The sequence below is a fragment of the Heterodontus francisci genome, chromosome 37 (assembly GCF_036365525.1).
Source record: "Heterodontus francisci isolate sHetFra1 chromosome 37, sHetFra1.hap1, whole genome shotgun sequence".
NCBI lineage: Eukaryota > Metazoa > Chordata > Chondrichthyes > Heterodontiformes > Heterodontidae > Heterodontus > Heterodontus francisci.
In genome coordinates, this window is record NC_090407.1 from 21,815,395 (window position 1) to 21,839,443 (window position 24,049).

Below are 24,049 nucleotides of genomic sequence, written 5' to 3' on the forward strand. Positions count from 1 at the left end.
GGGCCTCTGCCCAGCCTCCTGTCCTGGGACATCACTGTCTGAGCCTCTGCTCAGCCTCTGGTCCTGGGACATCAGTGTCTGAGCCTCTGCCCAGCCCCCTGTCCTGGGACATCACTGTCTGAGCCTCTGCCCAGCTTCCTGTCCTGGGACATCACTGTCTGGGCCTCTGCCCAGCTTCCTGTCCTGGGACATCACTATCTGAGCTTCTGCCCAGCCTCCTGTCCGGGGACATCACTGTCTGAGCCTCTAAACAGCCTCCTGTCCGGGGATATCACTGTCTGAGCCTCTAAACAGCCTCCTGTCCTGGGACATCACTATCTGAGCCTCCAAACAGCCTCCTGTCCTGGGACATCACTGTCTGAGCCTCTGCCCAGCCCCCTGTCTTCGGACATCACTGTCTGAGCCTCCAAACAGCCTCGTGTCCTGGAACATCACTGTCTGAGCCTCTGCCCAACCTCCTGTCCTGGGACATCACTGTCTGAGCCTCGAAACAGCCTCCTGTCCTGGGACATCACTGTCTGAGCCTCTGCCCAGCCTCCTGTCCTGGGACATCACTGTCTGAGCCTCAAAACAGCCCCCTGTCCTGGGACATTACTGTCTGAGCCTCTGCCCAGCCCCCTGTCCTGGGACATCACTGTCTGAGCCTCAAAACTGCCTCCTGTCCCGGGACATCACTGTCTGAACCTCTGCCCAGCCCCCTGTCCTGGGAATCACTGTCTGAGCCTCGAAACCATCTCCTGTCCTGGGACATCACTGTCTGGGCCTCTGCCCAGCCTCCTGTCCTGGGACATCACTGTCTGAGCCTCTGCTCAGCTTCCTGTCCTGGGACATCACTGTCTGGGCCTCTGCCCAGCTTCCTGTCCTGGGACATCACTATCTGAGCTTCTGCCCAGCCTCCTGTCCTGGGACATCACTGTCTGAGCCTCTAAACAGCCTCCTGTCCTGGGACATCACTGTCGGAGCCTTTGCCCAGCCTCCTGTCCTGGGACATCACTGTCTGAGCCTCTAACCAGCCTCCTGTCCCTGGACTTCACTGCCTGCGCCTCTGCCCAGTCTCCTGTCCTGGGACTTCACTGTCTGGGGCTCTGCCCAGCCTCCTGTCCTGGGACATCACTGTCTGAGCCTCTGCCCAGCATCCTGTCCTGGGACTTCACTGTCTGAGCCTCGGAACAGCCCCCTGTCCCGGGAGTTCACTGTCGGAGACTTTGCCCAGCCTCCTGTCCTGGGACATCACTGTCTGAGCCTCTAAACAGCCTTCTGTCCCGGGACTTCACTGTCTGAGCCTCTGCCCAGCCTCCTGTCCCGGGACATTACTGTCTGAGCCTCTGCCCAGCCTCCTGTCCTCGGACTTCACTGTCTGAGCCTCTAAACAGCCCCCTGTCCTGGGACATCACTGTCTGAGCCTCTGCCCAGCCTCCTGTCCTGGGACATCACTGTCTGGGCCTCTGCCCAGCCTCCTGTCCTGGGACATCACTGTCTGAGCCTCTGCTCAGCCTCTGGTCCTGGGACATCAGTGTCTGAGCCTCTGCCCAGCCCCCTGTCCTGGGACATCACTGTCTGAGCCTCTGCCCAGCTTCCTGTCCTGGGACATCACTGTCTGGGCCTCTGCCCAGCTTCCTGTCCTGGGACATCACTATCTGAGCTTCTGCCCAGCCTCCTGTCCGGGGACATCACTGTCTGAGCCTCTAAACAGCCTCCTGTCCGGGGACATCACTGTCTGAGCCTCTAAACAGCCTCCTGTCCTCGGACATCACTATCTGTGCCTCCAAACAGCCTCCTGTCCTGGGACATCACTGTCTGAGCCTCTGCCCAGCCCCCTGTCTTCGGACATCACTGTCTGAGCCTCCAAACAGCCTTGTGTCCTGGAACATCACAGTCTGAGCCTCTGCCCAACCTCCTGTCCTGGGACATCACTGTCTGAGCCTCGAAACAGCCTCCTGTCCTGGGACATCACTGTCTGAGCCTCTGCCCAGCCTCCTGTCCTGGGACATCACTGTCTGAGCCTCAAAACAGCCCCCTGTCCTGAGACATCACTGTCTGAGACTCTAAACAGCCTCCTGTCCTAGGACATCACTGTCTGAGCCTTGGAAGAGCCTCCTGTCCAGGGAGTTCACTGTCGGAGACTTTGCCCAGCCTCCTGTCCTGGGACATCACTGTCTGAGCCACTAAACAGCCTTCTGTCCCGGGACTTCACTGTCTGAGCCTCTGCCCAGCCTCCTGTCCTGGGACATCACTGTCTGAGCCTCTGCCCAGCCTCCTGTCCTGGGACTTCACTGTCTGAGCCTCTAAACAGCCTCCTGTCCTGGGACATCACTGTCTGAGCCTCTGCCCAGCCTCCTGTCCTGGGACTTCACTGTCTGAGCCTCTAAACAGCCTCCTGTCCTGGGACTTCACTGTCTGAGCCTCTAAACAGCCCCCTGTCCTGGGACAACACTGTCTGAGCCTCTGCCCAGCCTCCTGTCCTGGGACATCACTGTCTGAGCCTCTAAACAGCCTTCTGTCCCGGGACTTCACTGTCTGAGCCTCTGCCCAGCCTCCTGTCCTGGGACATCACTGTCTGAGCCTCTGCCCAGCCTCCTGTCCTGGGACTTCACTGTCTGAGCCTCTAAACAGCCTCCTGTCCTGGGACTTCACTGTCTGAGCCTCTAAACAGCCCCCTGTCCTGGGACAACACTGTCTGAGCCTCTGCCCAGCTTCCTGTCCTGGGACATCACTGTCTGGGCCTCTGCCCAGCCTCCTGTCCTGGGACATCACTGTCTGAGCCACTGCTCAGCCTCTGGTCCTGGGACATCACTGTCTGAGCCTCTGAACAGCCCCCTGTCCTGGGACATCACTGTCTGTGCTTCTGCCCAGCCTCCTGTTCTGGGACATCACTGTCTGAGCCTCTAAACAGCCTCTTGTCCTGGGACATCACTGTCGGAGCCTTTGCCCAGCCTCCTGTCCTGGGACTTCACTGTCTGAGCTTCTAACCAGCCTCCTGTCCCGGGACTTCACTGTCTGAACCTCTGCCCAGTCTCCTGTCCTGGGACTTGACTGTCTGAGCCTCTGCCCAGCGCCCTGTCCTGGGACATCACTGTCGATGCCTCTAAACAGCCTCCTGTCCTGGGACATCACTGTCTGAGCCTCTGCACAGCCTCCTGTCCTGGGACATCACTGTCTGAGCCTCTAAACAGCCCCCTGTCCTGGGACATCACTGTCTGAGCCTCTGCCCAGCCTCCTGTCCTGTGACATCACTGTCTGAGCCTCTGCCCAGCGTCCTGTCCTGGGACATGACTCTGAGCCTCTGCCCAGCTTCCTGTCCTGGGACATCACTGTCTGAGCCTCTAAACAGCCGCCTGTCCTGGGACATCACTGTCTAAGCCTCTGCCCAGCTTCCTGTCCTGGGACATCACTATCTAAGCCTCTGCTCAGCCTCCTGTCCTGGGACATCACTGTCTGAGCCTCTGCCCAGCCTCCTGTCCTGGGACATCACTATCTGAGCCTCTGCTCAGCCTCCTGTCCTGGGACATCACTGTCTGAGCCTCTAAACAGCCTCCTGTCATGGGACATCACTGTCTGAGCCTCTAAGCAGCCTCCTGTCCTGGGACATCACTGTCTGAGCCTCGAAACAGGCTCCTGTCCCGGGACTTCACTGTCTGAGCATCTGCCCAGCCCCCTGTCCTGGGACATCACTGTCGGAGCCTCTAAACAGCCTCCTGTCCTGGGACATCACTGTCTGAGCCTCTAAACAGCCTGGTGTCCTGGGACATCACTGTCTGAGCCTCTGCCCAGCCCCCTGTCTTGGGACATCACTGTCTGAGCCTCTAAACAGCCTCCTGTCTTGGGACATCACTGTCTGAGCCTCTGCCCAGTCTCCTGTCCTGGGACATTACTGTCTGAGCCTCTAAACAGCCTCCTGTCCTGGGACATCACTGTCTGAGCCTCTGCCCAGCCTCCTGTCCTGGGACATCACTGTCTGTGCCTTTAAACAGCCCCCTGTCCTGGGACATCACTTTCTGAGCCTCTGCCCAGCCCCCTGTCCTGGGACATCACTGTCTGAGTCTCTGCCCAGCCTCCGGTCCTGGCACATCACTGTCGGAGCCTCTAAACAGCCCCCTGTCCTGGGACATCACTGACTGAGCCTCTGCCCAGCTTCCTGTTCTGGGACATAACTGTCTGAGCCTCTGCCCAGCCTCCTGTTCTGGGAAATCACTGTCTGAGCCTCTAAAAAGCCTCCTGTCCTGGGACATCACTGTCTGAGCCTCGAAACAGCCTCCTGTCCTGGGACATCACTGTCTGAGCCTCTAAACAGCCTCCTGTCCCGGGACTTCACTGTCTGAGCCTCTGCCCAGTCTCCTGTCCCGGAACATCACTGTCTGAGCCTCTGCCCAGTCTCCTGTCCTGGGACATCACTGTCTGAGCCTCTAAACAGCCTCCTGTCCTGGGACATCACTGTCTGAGCCTCTGCCCAGCCTCCTGTCCTGGGACATCACTGTCTGAGCCTCTGCCCAGTCTCCTGTCCCGGGACATCACTGTCTGAGCGTCTGCCCAGCCCCCTGTCCTGGGACATCAATGTCGGAGCCTCTAAACAGCCTCCTGTCCTGGTACATCACTGTCTGAGCCTCTGCCCAGTCTCCTGTCCCGGGACATCACTGTCTGAGCCTCTGCCCAGCCTCCTGTCCTGGGACAACATTGTCTGAGCCTCTGCCCAGCCTCCTGTCCTGGGACATCACTGTCTGAGCCTCTGCCCAGTCTCCTGTCCTGGGACTTCACTGTCTGAGGCTCTAAACAGCCCCCTGTCCTGGGACACCACTGTCTGAGCCTCTGCCCAGCTTCCTGTCCTGAGACATCACTGTCTGGGCCTCTAAACAGCCTCCTGTCCCGGGACTTCACTGTCTGAGCCTCTGCCCAGTCTCCTGTCCCGGGACATCACTGTCTGAGCGTCTGCCCAGCCCCCGGTCCTGGGACATCAATGTCGGAGCCTCTAAACAGCCTCCTGTCCTGGGACATCACTGTCTGAGCCTCTGCCCAACCCCTTGTCTTGGGACATCACAGTCTGAGCCTCTAAACAGCCTCCTGTCCTGGGACATCACTGTCTGAGCCTCTGCCCAGCCTCCTGTCCTGGGTCATCACTGTCTGAGCCACTAAACAGCCCCCTGTCCCGGGGCATCACAGTCTGAGCCTCTACCCAGCCTCCTGTCCTGGGACATCACTGTCTGGGCCTGTAAACAGCCTCCTGTCCTGGGACATCACTTTCTGAGACTCTGCCCAGCCCCCTGTCCTGGGACATCACTGTCTGAGCCTCTAAACAGCCTCCTGTCCTGGGACATCACTGTCTGAGCCTCTGCCCAGCCTCCTGTCCTGGGACATCACTGTCTGAGCTTCTGCCCAGCCTCCTGTCCTGGGACTTCACTGTCTGAGCCTCTAAAAAGCCCCCTGTCCTGGGACATCACTGTCTAAGCATCTAAACAGCCTCCTGTCCTGGGACATCACTGTCTGAGCCTCTAAACAGCCTTCTGTCCCGGGACATCACTGTCTGAGCCTCTGCCCAGCCTCCTGTCCTCGGACTTCACTGTCTGAGCCTCTGAACAGCCCCCTATCCTGGGACATCACTGTCTGAGCCTCTGCCCAGTCTCCTGTCCTGGGACATCACTGTCTGGGCCTCTGCCCAGCCTCCTGTCCTGGGACATCACTGTCTGAGCCTCTGCTCAGCCTCTGGTCCTGGGACATCAGTGTCTGAGCCTCTGCCCAGCCCCCTGTCCTGGGACATCACTGTCTGGGCCTCTGCCCAGCCCCCTGTCCTGGGACATCACTGTCTGAGCCTCTGCCCAGCTTCCTGTCCTGGGACATCACTGTCTGGGCCTCTGCCCAGCTTCCTGTCCTGGGACATCACTATCTGAGCTTCTGCCCAGCCTCCTGTTCTGGGACATCAGTGTCTGAGCCTCTGCCCAGCCTCCTGTTGTGGGAAGTCACTGTCTGAGCCTCGAATCAGCCCCCTGTCCTGGGACTTCACTGTCTGAGCCTCTGCCCAGCCTCCTGTCCTGGGACATCACTGTCGGAGCCTTTGCCCAGCCTCCTGTCCTGGGACATCACTGTCTGAGCCTCTAACCAGCCTCCTGTCCCGGGACTTCACTGCCTGCGCCTCTGCCCAGTCTCCTGTCCTGGGACTTCACTGTCTGGGGCTCTGCCCAGCCTCCTGTTCTGGGACATCACTGTCTGAGCCTCTGCCCAGCCTCCTGTCCGGGGACATCACTGTCTGAGCGTCTGCCCAGCATCCTGTCCTGGGACTTCACTGTCTGGGCCTCTAAACAGCCTCCTGTCCTGGGACATCTCTGTCTGAGCCTCTGCCCAGCCTCCTGTCCTGGGACATCACTGTCTGAGCCTCTAAACCGCCCCCTGTCCTGAGACATCACTGTCTGAGACTCTAAACAGCCTCCTGTCCTAGGACATCACTGTCTGAGCCTCGGAACAGCCTCCTGTCCCGGGAGTTCACTTTCGGAGACTTTGCCCAGCCTCCTGTCCTGGGACATCACTGTCTGAGCCTCTAAACAGCCTCCTGTCCTGGGACATCACTGTCTGAGCCTCTAAGCAGCCTCCTGTCCTGGGACATCACTGTCTGAGCCTCGAAACAGCCTCCTGTCCCGGGACTTCACTGTCTGAGCCTCTGCCCTGTCTCCTGTCCTGGGACTTCACTGTCTGAGCATCTGCCCAGCCCCCTGTCCTGGGACATCACTGTCGGAGCCTCTAAACAGCCTCCTGTCCTGGGACATCACTGTCTGAGCCTCTAAACAGCCTGGTGTCCTGGGACATCACTGTCTGAGCCTCTGCCCAGCCCCCTGTCTTGGGACATCACTGTCTGAGCCTCTAAACAGCCTCCTGTCTTGGGACATCACTGTCTGAGCCTCTGCCCAGTCTCCTGTCCTGGGACATTACTGTCTGAGCCTCTAAACAGCCTCCTGTCCTGGGACATCACTGTCTGAGCCTCTGCCCAGCCTCCTGTCCTGGGACATCACTGTCTGTGCCTATAAACAGCCCCCTGTCCTGGGAATCACTGTCTAAGCATCTAAACAGCCTCCTGTCCTGGGACATCACTGTCTGAGCCTCTAAACAGCCTTCTGTCCCGGGACTTCACTGTCTGAGCCTCTGCCCAGCCTCCTGTCCCGGGACATCACTGTCTGAGCCTCTGCCCAGCCTCCTGTCCTCGGACTTCACTGTCTGAGCCTCTAAACAGCCCCCTGTCCTGGGACATCACTGTCTGAGCCTCTGCCCAGCTTCCTGTCCTGGGACATCACTGTCTGGGCCTCTGCCCAGCCTCCTGTCCTGGGACATCACTGTCTGAGACTCTGCTCAGCCTCTGGTCCTGGGACATCAGTGTCTGAGCCGCTGCCCAGCCCCCTGTCCTGGGACATCACTGTCTGGGCCTCTGCCCAGCTTCCTGTCCTGGGACATCACTGTCTGGGCCTCTGCCCAGCTTCCTGTCCTGGGACATCACTATCTGAGCTTCTGCCCAGCCTCCTGTTCTGGGACATCAGTGTCTGAGCCTCTGCCCAGCCTCCTGTCCTGGGACATCACTGTCTGAGCCTCTAAACAGCCTCCTGTCCCAGGACTTCACTGCCTGCGCCTCTGCCCAGTCTCCTGTCCTGGGACTTCACTGTCTGGGGCTCTGCCCAGCCTCCTGTCCTGGGGCATCACTGTCTGAGCCTCTAAACCGCCCCCTGTCCTGAGACATCACTGTCTGAGACTCTAAACAGCCTCCTGTCCTAGGACATCACTGTCTGAGCCTCGGAACAGCCTCCTGTCCAGGGAGTTCACTGTCGGAGACTTTGCCCAGCCTCCTGTCCTGGGACATCACTGTCTGAGACTCTAAACAGCCTTCTGTCCCGGGACTTCACTGTCTGAGCCTCTGCACAGCCTCCTGTCCTGGGACATCACTGTCTGAGCCTCTGCCCAGCCTCCTGTCCTGGGACTTCACTGTCTGAGCCTCTAAACAGCCTCCTGTCCTGGGACATCACTGTCTGAGCCTCTGCCCAGCCTCCTGTCCTGGGACTTCACTGTCTGAGCCTCTAAACAGCCTCCTGTCCTGGGACTTCACTGTCTGAGCCTCTAAACAGCCCCCTGTCCTGGGACAACACTGTCTGAGCCTCTGCCCAGCCTCCTGTCCTGGGACATCACTGTCTGAGCCTCTAAACAGCCTTCTGTCCCGGGACTTCACTGTCTGAGCCTCTAAACAGCCTCCTGTCCTGGGACTTCACTGTCTGAGCCTCTAAACAGCCCCCTGTCCTGGGACAACACTGTCTGAGCCACTGCTCAGCCTCTGGTCCTGGGACATCACTGTCTGAGCCTCTGAACAGCCCCCTGTCCTGGGACATCACTGTCTGTGCTTCTGCCCAGCCTCCTGTTCTGGGACATCACTGTCTGAGCCTCTAAACAGCCTCTTGTCCTGGGACATCACTGTCGGAGCCTTTGCCCAGCCTCCTGTCCTGGGACTTCACTGTCTGAGCTTCTAACCAGCCTCCTGTCCCGGGACTTCACTGTCTGAACCTCTGCCCAGTCTCCTGTCCTGGGACTTGACTGTCTGAGCCTCTGCCCAGCGCCCTGTCCTGGGACATCACTGTCGATGCCTCTAAACAGCCTCCTGTCCTGGGACATCACTGTCTGAGCCTCTGCACAGCCTCCTGTCCTGGGACATCACTGTCTGAGCCTCTAAACAGCCCCCTGTCCTGGGACATCACTGTCTGAGCCTCTGCCCAGCCTCCTGTCCTGTGACATCACTGTCTGAGCCTCTGCCCAGCGTCCTGTCCTGGGACATGACTCTGAGCCTCTGCCCAGCTTCCTGTCCTGGGACATCACTGTCTGAGCCTCTAAACAGCCGCCTGTCCTGGGACATCACTGTCTAAGCCTCTGCCCAGCTTCCTGTCCTGGGACATCACTGTCTGAACCTCTGCCCAGCCTCCTGTCCTGGGACATCACTGTCTGAGCCTCTAAACAGCCTCCTGTCATGGGACATCACTGTCTGAGCCTCTAAGCAGCCTCCTGTCCTGGGACATCACTGTCTGAGCCTCGAAACAGGCTCCTGTCCCGGGACTTCACTGTCTGAGCCTCTGCCCAGTCTCCTGTCCTGGGACTTCACTGTCTGAGCATCTGCCCAGCCCCCTGTCCTGGGACATCACTGTCGGAGCCTCTAAACAGCCTCCTGTCCTGGGACATCACTGTCTGAGCCTCTACACAGCCTGGTGTCCTGGGACATCACTGTCTGAGCCTCTGCACAGCCCCCTGTCTTGGGACATCACTGTCTGAGCCTCTAAACAGCCTCCTCTCCTGGGACATCACTGTCTGAGCCTCTGCCCAGCCTCCTGTCCTGGGACATCACTGTCTGTGCCTTTAAACAGCCCCCTGTCCTGGGACATCACTGTCTGAGCCTCTGCCCAGCCCCCTGTCCTGGGACATCACTGTCTGAGTCTCTGCCCAGCCTCCGGTCCTGGCACATCACTGTCGGAGCCTCTAAACAGCCCCCTGTCCTGGGACATCACTGTCTGAGCCTCTGCCCAGCTTCCTGTTCTGGGACATAACTGTCTGAGCCTCTGCCCAGCCTCCTGTTCTGGGAAATCACTGTCTGAGCCTCTAAAAAGCCTCCTGTCCTGGGACATCACTGTCTGAGCCTCTAAACAGCCTCCTGTCCTGGGACATCACTGTCTGAGCCTCTAAACAGCCTCCTGTCCCGGGACTTCACTGTCTGAGCCTCTGCCCAGTCTCCTGTCCCGGAACATCACTGTCTGAGCCTCTGCCCAGTCTCCTGTCCTGGGACATCACTGTCTGAGCCTCTAAACAGCCTCCTGTCCTGGGACATCACTGTCTGAGCCTCTGCCCAGCCTCCTGTCCTGGGACATCACTGTCTGAGCCTCTGCCCAGTCTCCTGACCCGGGACATCACTGTCTGAGCGTCTGCCCAGCCCCCTGTCCTGGGACATCAATGTCGGAGCCTCTAAACAGCCTCCTGTCCTGGTACATCACTGTCTGAGCCTCTGCCCAGCCTCCTGTCCTGGGACAACATTGTCTGAGCCTCTGCCCAGCCTCCTGTTGTGGGACATCACTGTCTGAGCCTCTGCCCAGTCTCCTGTCCTGGGACTTCACTGTCTGAGGCTCTAAACAGCCCCCTGTCCTGGGACACCACTGTCTGAGCCTCTGCCCAGCTTCCTGTCCTGAGACATCACTGTCTGGGCCTCTAAACAGCCTCCTGTCCCGGGACTTCACTGTCTGAGCCTCTGCCCAGTCTCCTGTCCCGGGACATCACTGTCTGAGCGTCTGCCCAGCCCCCGGTCCTGGGACATCAATGTCGGAGCCTCTAAACAGCCTCCTGTCCTGGGGCATCACTGTCTGAGCCTCTAAACAGCCTCCTGTCCTGGGACATCACTGTCTGAGCCTCTGCCCAACCCCTTGTCTTGGGACATCACAGTCTGAGCCTCTAAACAGCCTCCTGTCCTGGGACATCACTGTCTGAGCCTCTGCCCAGCCTCCTGTCCTGGGTCATCACTGTCTGAGCCACTAAACAGCCCCCTGTCCCGGGGCATCACTGTCTGAGCCTCTACCCAGCCTCCTGTCCTGGGACATCACTGTCTGGGCCTGTAAACAGCCTCCTGTCCTGGGACATCACTTTCTGAGACTCTGCCCAGCCCCCTGTCCTGGGACATCACTGTCTGAGCCTCTAAACAGCCTCCTGTCCTGGGACATCACTGTCTGAGCCTCTGCCCAGCTTCCTGTCCTGGGACATTACTGTCTGTGCCTCTGCCCAGCATCCTGTCCTGGGACATCACTGTCGGGGCCTCTAAACAGCCTCCTGTCCTGGCACATCACTGTCTGAGCCTCTGCCCAGCCTCCTGTCCTGGGACATCACTGTCTGAGCCTCTGCCCAGCCTCCTGTCCTGGGACAGCACTGTCTGGGCCTCTGCCCAGCCTCCTGTCCTGGGACATCACTGTCTGAGCCTCTAAACAGCCCCCTGTTCTGGGACATCACTGTCGGAGCCTCTAAACAGCCTCCTGTCCTGGGACATCACTGTCTGAGCCTCGAAACAGCCTCCTGTCCTGGCACATCACTGTCTGAGCCTCTGCCCAGCCTCCTGTCCTGCGACATCACTGTCTGTGCCTCTAAACATACCCCTGTCCTGGGACATCACTGTCTGAGCCTCTGCCCAGCCCCCTGTCCTGGTACATCACTGTCTGAGTCTCTGCCCAGCCCCCTGTCCTGGGACATCACTGTCTGAACCTCTACAAAAGCCCCCTGTCCTGGGACATCACTGTCTGAGCCTCGAAACAGCCTCCTGTCCTGGCACATCACTGTCTGAGCCTCTGCCCAGCCTCCTGTCCTGCGACATCACTGTCTGTGCCTCTAAACATACCCCTGTCCTGGGACATCACTGTCTGAGCCTCTGCCCAGCCCCCTGTCCTGGGACATCACTGTCTGAGCCTCGAAACAGCCTCCTGTCCTGGCACATCACTGTCTGAGCCTCTGCCCAGCCTCCTGTCCTGCGACATCACTGTCTGTGCCTCTAAACATACCCCTGTCCTGGGACATCACTGTCTGAGTCTCTGCCCAGCCCCCTGTCCTGGGACATCACTGTCTGAACCTCTACAAAAGCCCCCTGTCCTGGGACATCACTGTCTGAGCCTCTAAACAGCCTCCTGTCCTGGGACATCACTGTCTGAGCCTCTGCCCAGCCCCCTGTCCTGGGACATCACTGTCTGAGCCTCTGCCCAGCCTCCTGTCCTGGAACAACATTGTCTGAGCCTCTGCCCAGCCTCCTGTCCTGGGACATCACTGTCTGAGCCTCTAAACAGCCCCCTGTCCTGGGACATCACTGTCTGAGCCTCTGCCCAGCTTCCTGTCCTGGGACATCACTGTCTGGGCCTCTGCCCAGCCTCCTGTCCTGGGACATCACTGTCTGCGCCTCTGCCCAGCCTCCTGTCGTGGGACATCACTGTCTGAGCCTCTAAACAGCCTCCTGTCCTGGGACATCACTGTCTGAGCCTCTAAACAGCCTCCTGTCCTGGGACATCACTGTCTGAGCCTCGAAACAGCCTCCTGTCCCGGGACTTCACTGTCTGAGCCTCTGCCCAGTCTCCTGTCCTGGGACTTCACTGTCTGAGCATTTACCCAGCCCCCTGTCCCGGGACATCACTGTCGGAGTCTCTAAACAGCCTCGTGTCCTGGGACATCACTGTCTGAGCCGCTGCCCAGCCCCCTGTCTTGGGACATCACTGTCTGAGCCTCTAAACAGCCTCCTGTCTTGGGACATCACTGTCTGAGCCTCTGCCCAGTCTCCTGTCCTGGGACATTACTGTCTGAGCCTCTAAACAGCCTCCTGTCCTGGGACATCACTGTCTGAGCCTCTGCCCAGCCTCCTGTCCTGGGACATCACTGTCTGTGCCTTTAAACAGCCCCCTGTCCTGGGACATCACTGTCTGAGCCTCTGCCCAGCCCCCTGTCCTGGGACATCACTGTCTGAGTCTCTGCCCAGCCTCCGGTCCTGGCACATCACTGTCGGAGCCTCTAAACAGCCCCCTGTCCTGGGACATCACTGTCTGAGCCTCTGCCCAGCTTCCTGTTCTGGGACATAACTGTCTGAGCCTCTGCCCAGCCTCCTGTTCTGGGAAATCACTGTCTGAGCCTCTAAAAAGCCTCCTGTCCTGGGACATCACTGTCTGAGCCTCTAAACAGCCTCCTGTCCTGGGACATCACTGTCTGAGCCTCTAAACAGCCTCCTGTCCCGGGACTTCACTGTCTGAGCCTCTGCCCAGTCTCCTGTCCCGGAACATCACTGTCTGAGTCTCTGCCCAGTCTCCTGTCCTGGGACATCACTGTCTGAGCCTCTAAACAGCCTCCTGTCCTGGGACATCACTGTCTGAGCCTCTGCCCAGCCTCCTGTCCTGGGACATCACTGTCTGAGCCTCTGCCCAGTCTCCTGTCCCGGGACATCACTGTCTGAGCGTCTGCCCAGCCCCCTGTCCTGGGACATCAATGTCGGAGCCTCTAAACAGCCTCCTGTCCTGGGACAACATTGTCTGAGCCTCTGCCCAGCCTCCTGTCCTGGGACAACATTGTCTGAGCCTCTGCCCAGTCTCCTGTCCTGGGACTTCACTGTCTGAGGCTCTAAACAGCCCCCTGTCCTGGGACACCACTGTCTGAGCCTCTGCCCAGCTTCCTGTCCTGAGACATCACTGTCTGGGCCTCTAAACAGCCTCCTGTCCCGGGACTTCACTGTCTGAGCCTCTGCCCAGTCTCCTGTCCCGGGACATCACTGTCTGAGCCTCTGCCCAGCCTCCTGTCCTGGAACAACATTGTCTGAGCCTCTGCCCAGCCTCCTGTCCTGGGACATCACTGTCTGAGCCTCTAAACAGCCCCCTGTCCTGGGACATCACTGTCTGAGCCTCTGCCCAGCTTCCTGTCCTGGGACATCACTGTCTGGGCCTCTGCCCAGCCTCCTGTCCTGGGACATCACTGTCTGCGCCTCTGCCCAGCCTCCTGTCGTGGGACATCACTGTCTGAGCCTCTAAACAGCCTCCTGTCCTGGGACATCACTGTCTGAGCCTCTAAACAGCCTCCTGTCCTGGGACATCACTGTCTGAGCCTCGAAACAGCCTCCTGTCCCGGGACTTCACTGTCTGAGCCTCTGCCCAGTCTCCTGTCCTGGGACTTCACTGTCTGAGCATCTACCCAGCCCCCTGTCCCGGGACATCACTGTCGGAGTCTCTAAACAGCCTCGTGTCCTGGGACATCACTGTCTGAGCCGCTGCCCAGCCCCCTGTCTTGGGACATCACTGTCTGAGCCTCTAAACAGCCTCCTGTCTTGGGACATCACTGTCTGAGCCTCTGCCCAGTCTCCTGTCCTGGGACATTACTGTCTGAGCCTCTAAACAGCCTCCTGTCCTGGGACATCACTGTCTGAGCCTCTGCCCAGCCTCCTGTCCTGGGACATCACTGTCTGTGCCTTTAAACAGCCCCCTGTCCTGGGACATCACTGTCTGAGCCTCTGCCCAGCCCCCTGTCCTGGGACATCACTGTCTGAGTCTCTGCCCAGCCTCCGGTCCTGGCACATCACTGTCGGAGCCTCTAAACAGCCCCCTGTCCTGGGACATCACTGTCTGAGCCTCTGCCCAGCTTCCTGTTCTGGGACATAACTGTCTGAGCCTCTGCCCAGCCTCCTGTTCTGGGAAATCACTGTCTGAGCCTCTAAAAAGCCTCCTGTCCTGGGACATCACTGTCTGAGCCTCTAAACAGCCTCCTGTCCTGGGACATCACTGTCTGAGCCTCTAAACAGCCTCCTGTCCCGGGACTTCACTGTCTGAGCCTCTGCCCAGTCTCCTGTCCCGGAACATCACTGTCTGAGCCTCTGCCCAGTCTCCTGTCCTGGGACATCACTGTCTGAGCCTCTAAACAGCCTCCTGTCCTGGGACATCACTGTCTGAGCCTCTGCCCAGCCTCCTGTCCTGGGACATCACTGTCTGAGCCTCTGCCCAGTCTCCTGTCCCGGGACATCACTGTCTGAGCGTCTGCCCAGCCCCCTGTCCTGGGACATCAATGTCGGAGCCTCTAAACAGCCTCCTGTCCTGGGACAACATTGTCTGAGCCTCTGCCCAGCCTCCTGTCCTGGGACAACATTGTCTGAGCCTCTGCCCAGTCTCCTGTCCTGGGACTTCACTGTCTGAGGCTCTAAACAGCCCCCTGTCCTGGGACACCACTGTCTGAGCCTCTGCCCAGCTTCCTGTCCTGAGACATCACTGTCTGGGCCTCTAAACAGCCTCCTGTCCCGGGACTTCACTGTCTGAGCCTCTGCCCAGTCTCCTGTCCCGGGACATCACTGTCTGAGCGTCTGCCCAGCCCCCGGTCCTGGGACATCAATGTCGGAGCCTCTAAACAGCCTCCTGTCCTGGGGCATCACTGTCTGAGCCTCTAAACAGCCTCCTGTCCTGGGACATAACTGTCTGAGCCTCTGCCCAACCCCTTGTCTTGGGACATCACTGTCTGAGCCTCTAAACAGCCTCCTGTCCTGGGACATCACTGTCTGAGCCTCTGCCCAGCCTCCTGTCCTGGGTCATCACTGTCTGAGCCACTAAACAGCCCCCTGTCCCGGGGCATCACTGTCTGAGCCTCTACCCAGCCTCCTGTCCTGGGACATCACTGTCTGGGCCTGTAAACAGCCTCCTGTCCTGGGGCATCACTGTCTGAGCCTCTAAACAGCCTCCTGTCCTGGGACATCACTTTCTGAGACTCTGCCCAGCCCCCTGTCCTGGGACATCACTGTCTGAGCCTCTAAACAGCCTCCTGTCCTGGGACATCACTGTCTGAGCCTCTGCCCAGCTTCCTGTCCTGGGACATTACTGTCTGTGCCTCTGCCCAGCATCCTGTCCTGGGACATCACTGTCGGGGCCTCTAAACAGCCTCCTGTCCTGGCACATCACTGTCTGAGCCTCTGCCCAGCCTCCTGTCCTGGGACATCACTGTCTGAGCCTCTGCCCAGCCTCCTGTCCTGGGACATCACTGTCTGGGCCTCTGCCCAGCCTCCTGTCCTGGGACATCACTGTCTGAGCCTCTAAACAGCCCCCTGTTCTGGGACATCACTGTCTGAGCCTCTGCCCAGCCTCCTGTCCTGGGACATCACTGTCTGGGCCTCTGCCCAGCCTCCTGTCCTGGGACATCACTGTCTGAGCCTCTGCCCAGCCTCCTGTCCTGGGACATCACTGTCTGGGCCTCTGCCCAGCCTCCTGTCCTGGGACATCACTGTCTGAGCCTCTAAACAGCCTCCTGTCCTGGCACATCACTGTCTGAGCCTCTGCCCAGCCTCCTGTCCTGCGACATCACTGTCTGTGCCTCTAAACTTACCCCTGTCCTGGGACATCACTGTCTGAGCCTCTGCCCAGCCCCCTGTCCTGGTACATCACTGTCTGAGTCTCTGCCCAGCCCCCTGTCCTGGGACATCACTGTCTGAGTCTCTGCCCAGCCCCCTGTTCTGGGAAATCACTTTCTGCGCCTCTAAACAGCCCCCTGTCCTGGGACTTCACTGTCTGTGCCTCTAAACAGCCTCCTGTCCTGGGACATCACTGTCTGAACTTCTGCCCAGCCCTCTGTCCTGGGACATCTCTGTCAAGCCTCTAAACAGCCTCCTGTCCTGGGACATCACTGTCTGAGCCTCTAAACAGCCCCCTGTCCTGGGACATCACTGTCTGAGCCTCTGCCCAGCTTCCTGTCCTGGGACATCACTGTCTGAGCCTCTGCCCAGCATCCTGTCATGGGACATCACTGTCTGGGCCTCTAAACAGCCTCCTGTCCTGGGACATCACTGTCTGAGCCTCTAAACAGCCTCCTGTCCTGGGACATCACTGTCTGAGCCTCGAAACAGCCTCCTGTCCCGGGACTTCACTGTCTGAGCCTCTGCCCAGTCTCCTGTCCTGGGACTTCACTGTCTGAGCATCTACCCAGCCCCCTGTCCCGGGACATCACTGTCGGAGTCTCTAAACAGCCTCCTGTCCTGGGACATCACTGTCTGAGCCTCTAAACAGCCTCGTGTCCTGGGACATCACTGTCTGAGCCGCTGCCCAGCCCCCTGTCTTGGGACATCACTGTCTGAGCCTCTAAACAGCCTCCTGTCCTGGGACATCACTGTCTGGACCTCTAAACAGCCTCCTGTCCTGGGACATCACTGTCTGAGCCTCTGCCAGCCCCCTGTCCTGGGACATCACTGTCTGAGCCTCTGTCCAGCCTCCTGTCCTGGGACTTCACTGTCTGAGCCTCTAAACAGCCCCCTGTCCCGGGACATCACTGTCTGAGCTTCTAAACAGCCCCCTGTCCCGGGACATCACTGTCTGAGCCTCTGCCCATCTTCCTGTCCTGGGACATCACTGTCTCAGCCTCTGCTCAGCCTCCTTTCCTGGGACATCACTGTCTGAGCTTCTGCCCAGCCTCCTGTCCTGGGACATCACTGTCTGAGCCTCTGCCCAGCCCCCTGTGCTGGGACATCACTGTCTGAGCCCCTTAACATCCCCCTGTCCTGGGAGATCACTGTCTGAGCCTCTGCCCAGCCCCCTGTCCTGGGACATCACTGTCTGAGCCTCTGCCCAGCCCCCTGTCTTGGGACATCACTGTCTGAGCCTCTAAACTGCCTGCTGTCATGGGACATCACTGTCTGAGCCTCTGCCCATCTTCCTGTCCTGGGACATCACTGTCTCAGCCTCTAAACAGCCCCCTGTCCCGGGACATCACTGTCTGAGCCTCTGCCCATCTTCCTGTCCTGGGACATCACTGTCTCAGCCTCTGCTCAGCCTCCTTTCCTGGGACATCACTGTCTGAGCTTCTGCCCAGCCTCCTGTTCTGGGACATCAGTGTCTGAGCCTCTGCCCAGCCTCCTGTTCTGGGAAATCACTGTCTGAGCCTCTGCCCAGCCTCCTGTCCTGGGACATCGCTGTCTGAGCCTCTGCCCAGCCCCCTGTGCTGGGACATCACTGTCTGAGCCCCTTAACATCCCCCTGTCCTGGGAGATCACTGTCTGAGCCTCTGCCCATCTTCCTGTCCTGGGACATCACTGTCTGAGCTTCTGCCCAGCCTCCTGTTCTGGGATATCAGTGTCTGAGCCTCTGCCCAGCCTCCTGTTCTGGGAAATCACTGTCTGAGCCTCTGCCCAGCCTCCTGTCCTGGGACATCGCTGTCTGAGCCTCTGCCCAGCCCCCTGTGCTGGGACATCACTGTCTGAGCCCCTTAACATCCCCCTGTCCTGGGACATCACTGTCTGAGCCTCTGCCCATCTTCCTGTCCTGGGACATCACTGTCTCAGCCTCTGCTCAGCCTCCTTTCCTGGGACATCACTGTCTGAGCTTCTGCCCAGCCTCCTGTTCTGGGACATCAGTGTCTGAGCCTCTGCCCAGCCTCCTGTTCTGGGAAATCACTGTCTGAGCCTCTGCCCAGCCTCCTGTCCTGGGACATCACTGTCTGAGCCTCTGCCCATCTTCCTCTCCTGGGACATCACTGTCTCAGCCTCTGCTCAGCCTCCTTTCCTGGGACATCACTGTCTGAGCTTCTGCCCAGCCTCCTGTTCTGGGACATCACTGTCTGAGCCTCTGCCCAGCCCCCTGTGCTGGGACATCACTGTCTGAGCCTCTGCCCAGCCTCCTGTTCTGGGAAATCACTGTCTGAGCCTCTGCCCAGCCCCCTGTGCTGGGACATCACTGTCTGAGCCTCTGCCCAGCCTCCTGTTCTGGGAAATCACTGTCTGAGCCTCTGCCCAGCCCCCTGTGCTGGGACATCACTGTCTGAGCCCCTTAACATCCCCCTGTCTTGGGACATCACTGTCTGAGCCTCTAAACTGCCTGCTGTCATGGGACATCACTGTCTGAGCCTCTGCCCAGCCTCCTGTCCTGGGACATCAGTTTCTGAACCTCTAAACAGCCCCCTGTCCTGGGACATCACTGTCTGAGCCTCTAAAAAGCCTCCTGTCCTGGGACATCACTGTCTGAGCCTCTAAACAGCCTCCTGTCCTGGGACATCACTGTCTGAGCCTCTGCCCAGCCTCCTGCTCTGGGAAATCACTGTCTGAGCCTCTAAACAGCATCCTGTTCTGGGAAATCACTGTCTGAGCCTCTAAACAGCCCCCTGTCCTGGGACATCACTGTCTGAGCCTCTAAAAAGCCTCCTGTCCTGGGACATCACTGTCTGAGCCTCTAAACAGCCTCCTGTCCTGGGACATCACTGTCTGAGCTTCTGCCCAGCCCCCTGTCCTGGGACATCACTGTCTGAGCCTCTGCCCAGCCTCCTGCTCTGGGAAATCACTGTCTGAGCCTCTAAACAGCATCCTGTTCTGGGAAATCACTGTCTGAGCATCTAAACAGCCTCCTGTCCTGGGACATCACTGTCTGAGCCTCTAAACAGCCTCCTGTCCTGGGACTTCACTGTCGGAGCCTTTGCCCAGCCTCCTGTCCTGGGACATCACTGTCTGAGCCTCTGCCCATTCCATTGTCCTCCCACATCATGGTCTGAGCCTCTGCCCGGTCCCCTGTCCTGGGACATCACTGTCTGAGCCTCTGCCCAGTCCCCTGTCCTGCCACATCTCTATCTGAGCCTCTGCCCAGCCCCCTGTCGTGGGACATCACTGTCTGAGCCTCTGCCCAGCCTCCTATCCTGGGACATCACTGTCTGGGCCTCTAAACAGCCTCCTGTCCTGGGACATCACTGTCTGAGCCTCCAAACAGCCTCCTGTCCTGGGACATCACTGTCTGAGCTTCTGCACAGCCTCCTGTCCTGGGTCATCACTGTCTGAGCCTCTGCTCAGCCTCCTGTCCTGGGACTTCACTGTCTGAGCCTCTGCCCAGCCTCCTGTCCTGGGACATCACTGTCTGAGCCTCTGCCCAGCCTCCTATCCTGGGACATCACTGTCTGAGCCTCTGCCCAGCCTCCCGTCCCGGGACTTCACTGTCTGAGCCTCTAAACAGCCTCCTGTCCTGGGACATCACTGTCTGAGCCTCTGCCCAGCCTCCTGTCCTGGGACATCACTGTCTGGGCCTCTGCCCAGCCTCCTGTCCTGGGACATCATTGTCTGAGCCTCTGCCCAGCCTCCTGTCCTGGGACATCACTGTCTGGGCCTCTAAACAGCCTCCTGTCCTGGGACATCACTGTCTGAGCCTCTGCCCAGCCTCCTGTCCTGGGACATCACTGTCTGAGCCTCTGCCCAGCCTCCTGTCCTGGGACATCACTGTCTGAGCCTCTTCCCTGCCTCCTGTCCTGGGACATCACTGTCTGGGCCTCTGCGCAGTCTCCTGTCCTGGGACTTCACTATCTGTGCCTCTGCCCAGCCTCCTGTCCTGGGACTTCACTGTCTGAGCCTCTGCCCAGCCTCCTGTCCTCGGACGTCCACTGTCTGAGCCTCTAAACAGCCCCCTGTCCTGGGACATCACTGTCTGAGCCTCTGCCCAGTCCCCTGTCCTGGGACATCACTGTCTGAGCCTCTGCCCAGCCCCCTGCTTTGGGACATCTCTGTCTGAGCCTCTGCCCAGCCTCCTGTCCTGGGACATCACTGTCTGAGCCTCTGCCCAGCCCCCTATCCTGGGACATCACTGTCTGAGCCTCTGCCCAGTCCCCTGTCCTGGGACATCACTCTCCTTCCTACCCTCTGCCCAGCCCACTCGCTCCTCTATCAGACTGATTTACTGTGTAATTCAATTCTCTCCCAGGAATAAGTCTGATTTAGTCCATCACCAGGAGCAAATCCCATCTCATATTCCGGTGCTCCACATGAGACTGGATCCCCCCACTGGATAGGACTGTGGTCTCTGTGCCCGTTGAGACTCAGAGCATTTTTCACTCACCTTTTTTGATCAGCTCTTCTCCCACGCCGCACCTCTTGTGATGAACACATTGACTACAGTAGTCTTGACTTGGAGATTTACAAAACATTCCAGACTGACACTCACAGATCTGCCTCGTTGTTGGGGAGCAGCTTTGAACTTGTCGCAGATCTAAAGAGAATTATTAGGAGTAAGAAGTCGGATTAATCACATTCCTGGAGGGTGGGGAGAAAGCAGCTCAAACTAACCTGCCCCCGGCTCCATTCAATGTTTAGAATTTGCTACAACTCCTCCCCGTTCAGACTTCTCACTGTTGAATGTGTTCCTGAGCCAGATTGCAGCCATCCATGCAATTGATATTCAACTTTGGTGGGCATCACAGTAAAGATGGATCCTGCTACCACCCAACAGAGACACGGACAACTAAACACAGAGACTACGATCAGAACAAGGGCCCTGGCTAATTTGCCCCTCCATAATCCAGAGGTACTGAGGCTAATTGTAGCCCTTGTTACCCCAGCTGGATATTCTGGTTTGTAATGGTTAATACCACTCCAGAGATAAATGGGGCAGGCAGTGGTCAGTGTTGGGATGGGGGATAAATAGTTACCTCCACACTGGAGGTGTATGAGGGTTAATGATCAGTAAGGTGCTGAGGTTGGGATCTGTGTGGGAGAATTTCTGAAGCTGTAATAAGATTATTTTGGATCTGATGCTCTGAGTTCTGACTATGATGTATTTACAAATAGAAGATGAGACTTACCGTTTCCACAGGTTCCCACACAGCGTATACATCCGTACGAATTAGTCCATTCCTCATTGTACGAGTTGGGTTTACAAGATTCACAGACAGTGTCCTGATTAAATGTGCAACGACTTTTTCGATATGATCCTGAAATCAAAAGCATAAAGAAGTGCAAATTTACACTTCATGAGAAAGGGTTGAGGCAGTGTTTGCACTCCTAATTATATAGCTGGTTAATGTACTGTACAGCATGGTCCATGGCACCAGGCTTATGTAACTATCTATTTCCAATTCAAGAGGAATGAGCGAGAGAGAGAGAGAGCAGATGTGTGTAGATGTGTGCGTGTGTGTGATCACAGGGAGTGTTAGGGAGGCAACACTGATCAGGAGACACAGTGCAGGCACATTGGCACTGATTAAGTTCCGTGAAAATATGGGAAAGTGTGGAATTTAAGTGCATTCTGTGCAAAGGGGGTGGGGGTGGTGAAGGGTAACAATGAATGAGCCTGTAAGGGCTGCTGTAAACTCTGCCATCCTGTGAAAATATTGACGTAGAGGAGAGCTAATTTCAGTGAGTTGAAAAGGGATCCGGCCCAGGTGGATTGGAAACAAAGATTAGCAGATAAAACAGTAAATGAGCAATGGGAGGCTTTCAAAGAGACGGTTCAGGTACAGAATAGGCACACTCATATGAATCAGAAAGGAAGAGCATCCCAAGCTAACGCTCCCTGGGTGATGAAAGATATAGAGATTAAAATAAAACTGAAAAATTAGGCTTTTGATAAATGTCAGATTAATAATTCAGTAGAGAATTAAGCAGAATACAGAATCTACAAAGGAGAAAGGAAATAAGAGGGGCAAAGAGATTTTATGAGAATAGATGACCAGGTAACAAAAATGGAACCCAAAAATCTTTTAGAAACCTATAAATAGTAAAAAGATAGTGAAAGTAAGGGTGGGGCTGATTAGGGACCAAAAAAGACCACATCTTTTTGTGGAGGCAGAGGTACTAAATGAGTACTTTGTATCTGTCTTCACTAAAGAAGATGCTGCCAATGTCACCGCAAAGGAGGAGATACTAGAGGAATTGAATCGGAGAAAAATAGATAAACAGGAGGTACTTAAAGTTTGGCAGCACTCAATATAGAAAAGTCACCTGGTCCAGATTGGCTGCATCCTCGTTTGCTGAGAGAAGTAAGGGTGGAAATTGCAGAGGCTCTGGCCACAATCTTGCAATTGTCCTTCGATATGAGAGTGGTGCCAGAGGGCTGGAGAATTGAAAATGTTACACCCTTGTTCAGAAAAGGGGAGAGGGATAAATTTGGCAACCACAGACCAGTCAGCCTAACATCGGGGGTGGGGAAAAGTTTAGAGACATTAATCTGGGGCAAACTTAACGGGCACGTGGGAAAATATGGGCTAATAAATTAAAATCAAGCATGATTTGTTAAATTCAAATTGTGTTTGATTAACTTGATTGATTTATTTAATAAATTAAGGAATAGAGTCGGTGAACATTTGGTGTTGTGTATCTGGACTTCCAAAAGGCATTTGATGAAGTACAACATAATAGAAATGTTAGCAAAATTGAAGTGATTAAAGTGAGTGTTTGCATGGATACGAAATTGGCTAACAGACAGAAAACAGAAATTAGTGTGAACTGTTGTTTTTCAGACTAGAGGGAAGTATACTGTTATCTCCCAGGGATCAGTGCTGGAACCACTGCTCTTTTTGATATATATTTAATGACCCGGACTTGGTTGTAGAAGGCATAATTTCAAAGTTTTCAGATGACACAAATGACAGTGTATTAAACACTGAGAGACTTTCGGAGACAGAGACTGGTGAAATGGACAGACACATGACAGATGAAATTTAATGCAGGTATGTGTGAAGTGATACACTTTGTAAATGTTACAATTTTAAAGAGGATGCAGGAACAGAAGGACCTTGTGTACATACATAAGTCTTTGAAGATGGCAAGACAAGTCAAAGGTATATTGATGCAGAGTACAAAAGCAAGGAAGTTATGATAAACATTTATAAATTGTGGATTAGGGCCCAGCTGAAGTATTATGTCCAATTCTAGGCACCACACTTGAGGAAGGATGTCAAGGCATGAGTGGATGCAGTGGAGATTTACTAGAATAGTACCAGGGATGAAAGACTTCAGTTAAGTGGAGAGGATAGAGAAACTGGCGTTGTTCTTATATTTATATTTAGAGATAGAGCACTGAAACAGGCCGTTCGGCCCACCGAGTCTGTACTGACCATCAACCACCCATTTTATACTAATCCTACATTAATCCAATTTTCCCTACCACATCCCCACAATTCCCCTACCACCTACCTCCACTAGGGGCAATTTATAATGGCCAATTTACCTATCAACCTGCAAGTCTTTGGTTGTGGGAGGAAACCGGAGCACCCGGCGGAAACCCAATCGGTCACAGGGAGAACTTGCAAACTCCACACAGGCAGTACCCAGAATTGAACCTGGGTCGCTGGAGCTGTGAGGCTGTGGTGCTAGCCACTGCGCCACTGTGCCGCCCTCTGTTTGCTTTACAGCAGGGAAGGTTTAGGGGGCATTTAATAGAGATGTTTAAAATCACAAAGGGTTTGATAGAATAAATAAGAAGCTGTTTCCAATGGCAGAAGGGTCAGTAACCAGAAAGTACAGATTTAAGGTAATTGGCAAAAGAACCAGAGGCGACAAGATGAAACAAAAATTTATGCAGCTTGTGAACTAGGGCTGAATTTTTTCAGCCCCAAAGAAGTCCCACCGCCGAGGCAGAAAGCGGGAGCAGACCCTGCTCCGGCAGGTGGCGGGACTTTGGGGTGGCATTTTGCCGGCAGCAGACAATTAACGTACCGCCATTCGGGCCGCCATCCAATTGAGGACGGCAGCCCGTCCCCCCCAGAGCTGCTGGCCCAATCAGAGGGCCGGCAACTCAGCAGCGCCACTGCTAGCAGTGTCCATTGCTGAGGCTGCAAGATGGAGAGG

At 56.6% G+C, this 24,049-nt stretch overlaps 1 protein-coding gene across 1 annotated transcript in view; it reads right to left on the reverse strand.

Moving 5' to 3' along the window:
• Positions 1 to 24,049, reverse strand: part of LOC137352128 (tumor necrosis factor receptor superfamily member 9-like) — a 97,025-nt gene that overhangs the window by 41,153 nt on the left and 31,823 nt on the right. The window contains exons 4-5 of the mRNA XM_068017262.1: positions 21,064 to 21,192; positions 20,322 to 20,471 (exon numbers count right to left, since the gene is read on the reverse strand). Coding sequence (XP_067873363.1) covers positions 20,322 to 20,471; positions 21,064 to 21,192 — 279 coding nt within the window. The remainder of the gene's footprint in view (positions 1 to 20,321; positions 20,472 to 21,063; positions 21,193 to 24,049) is intronic.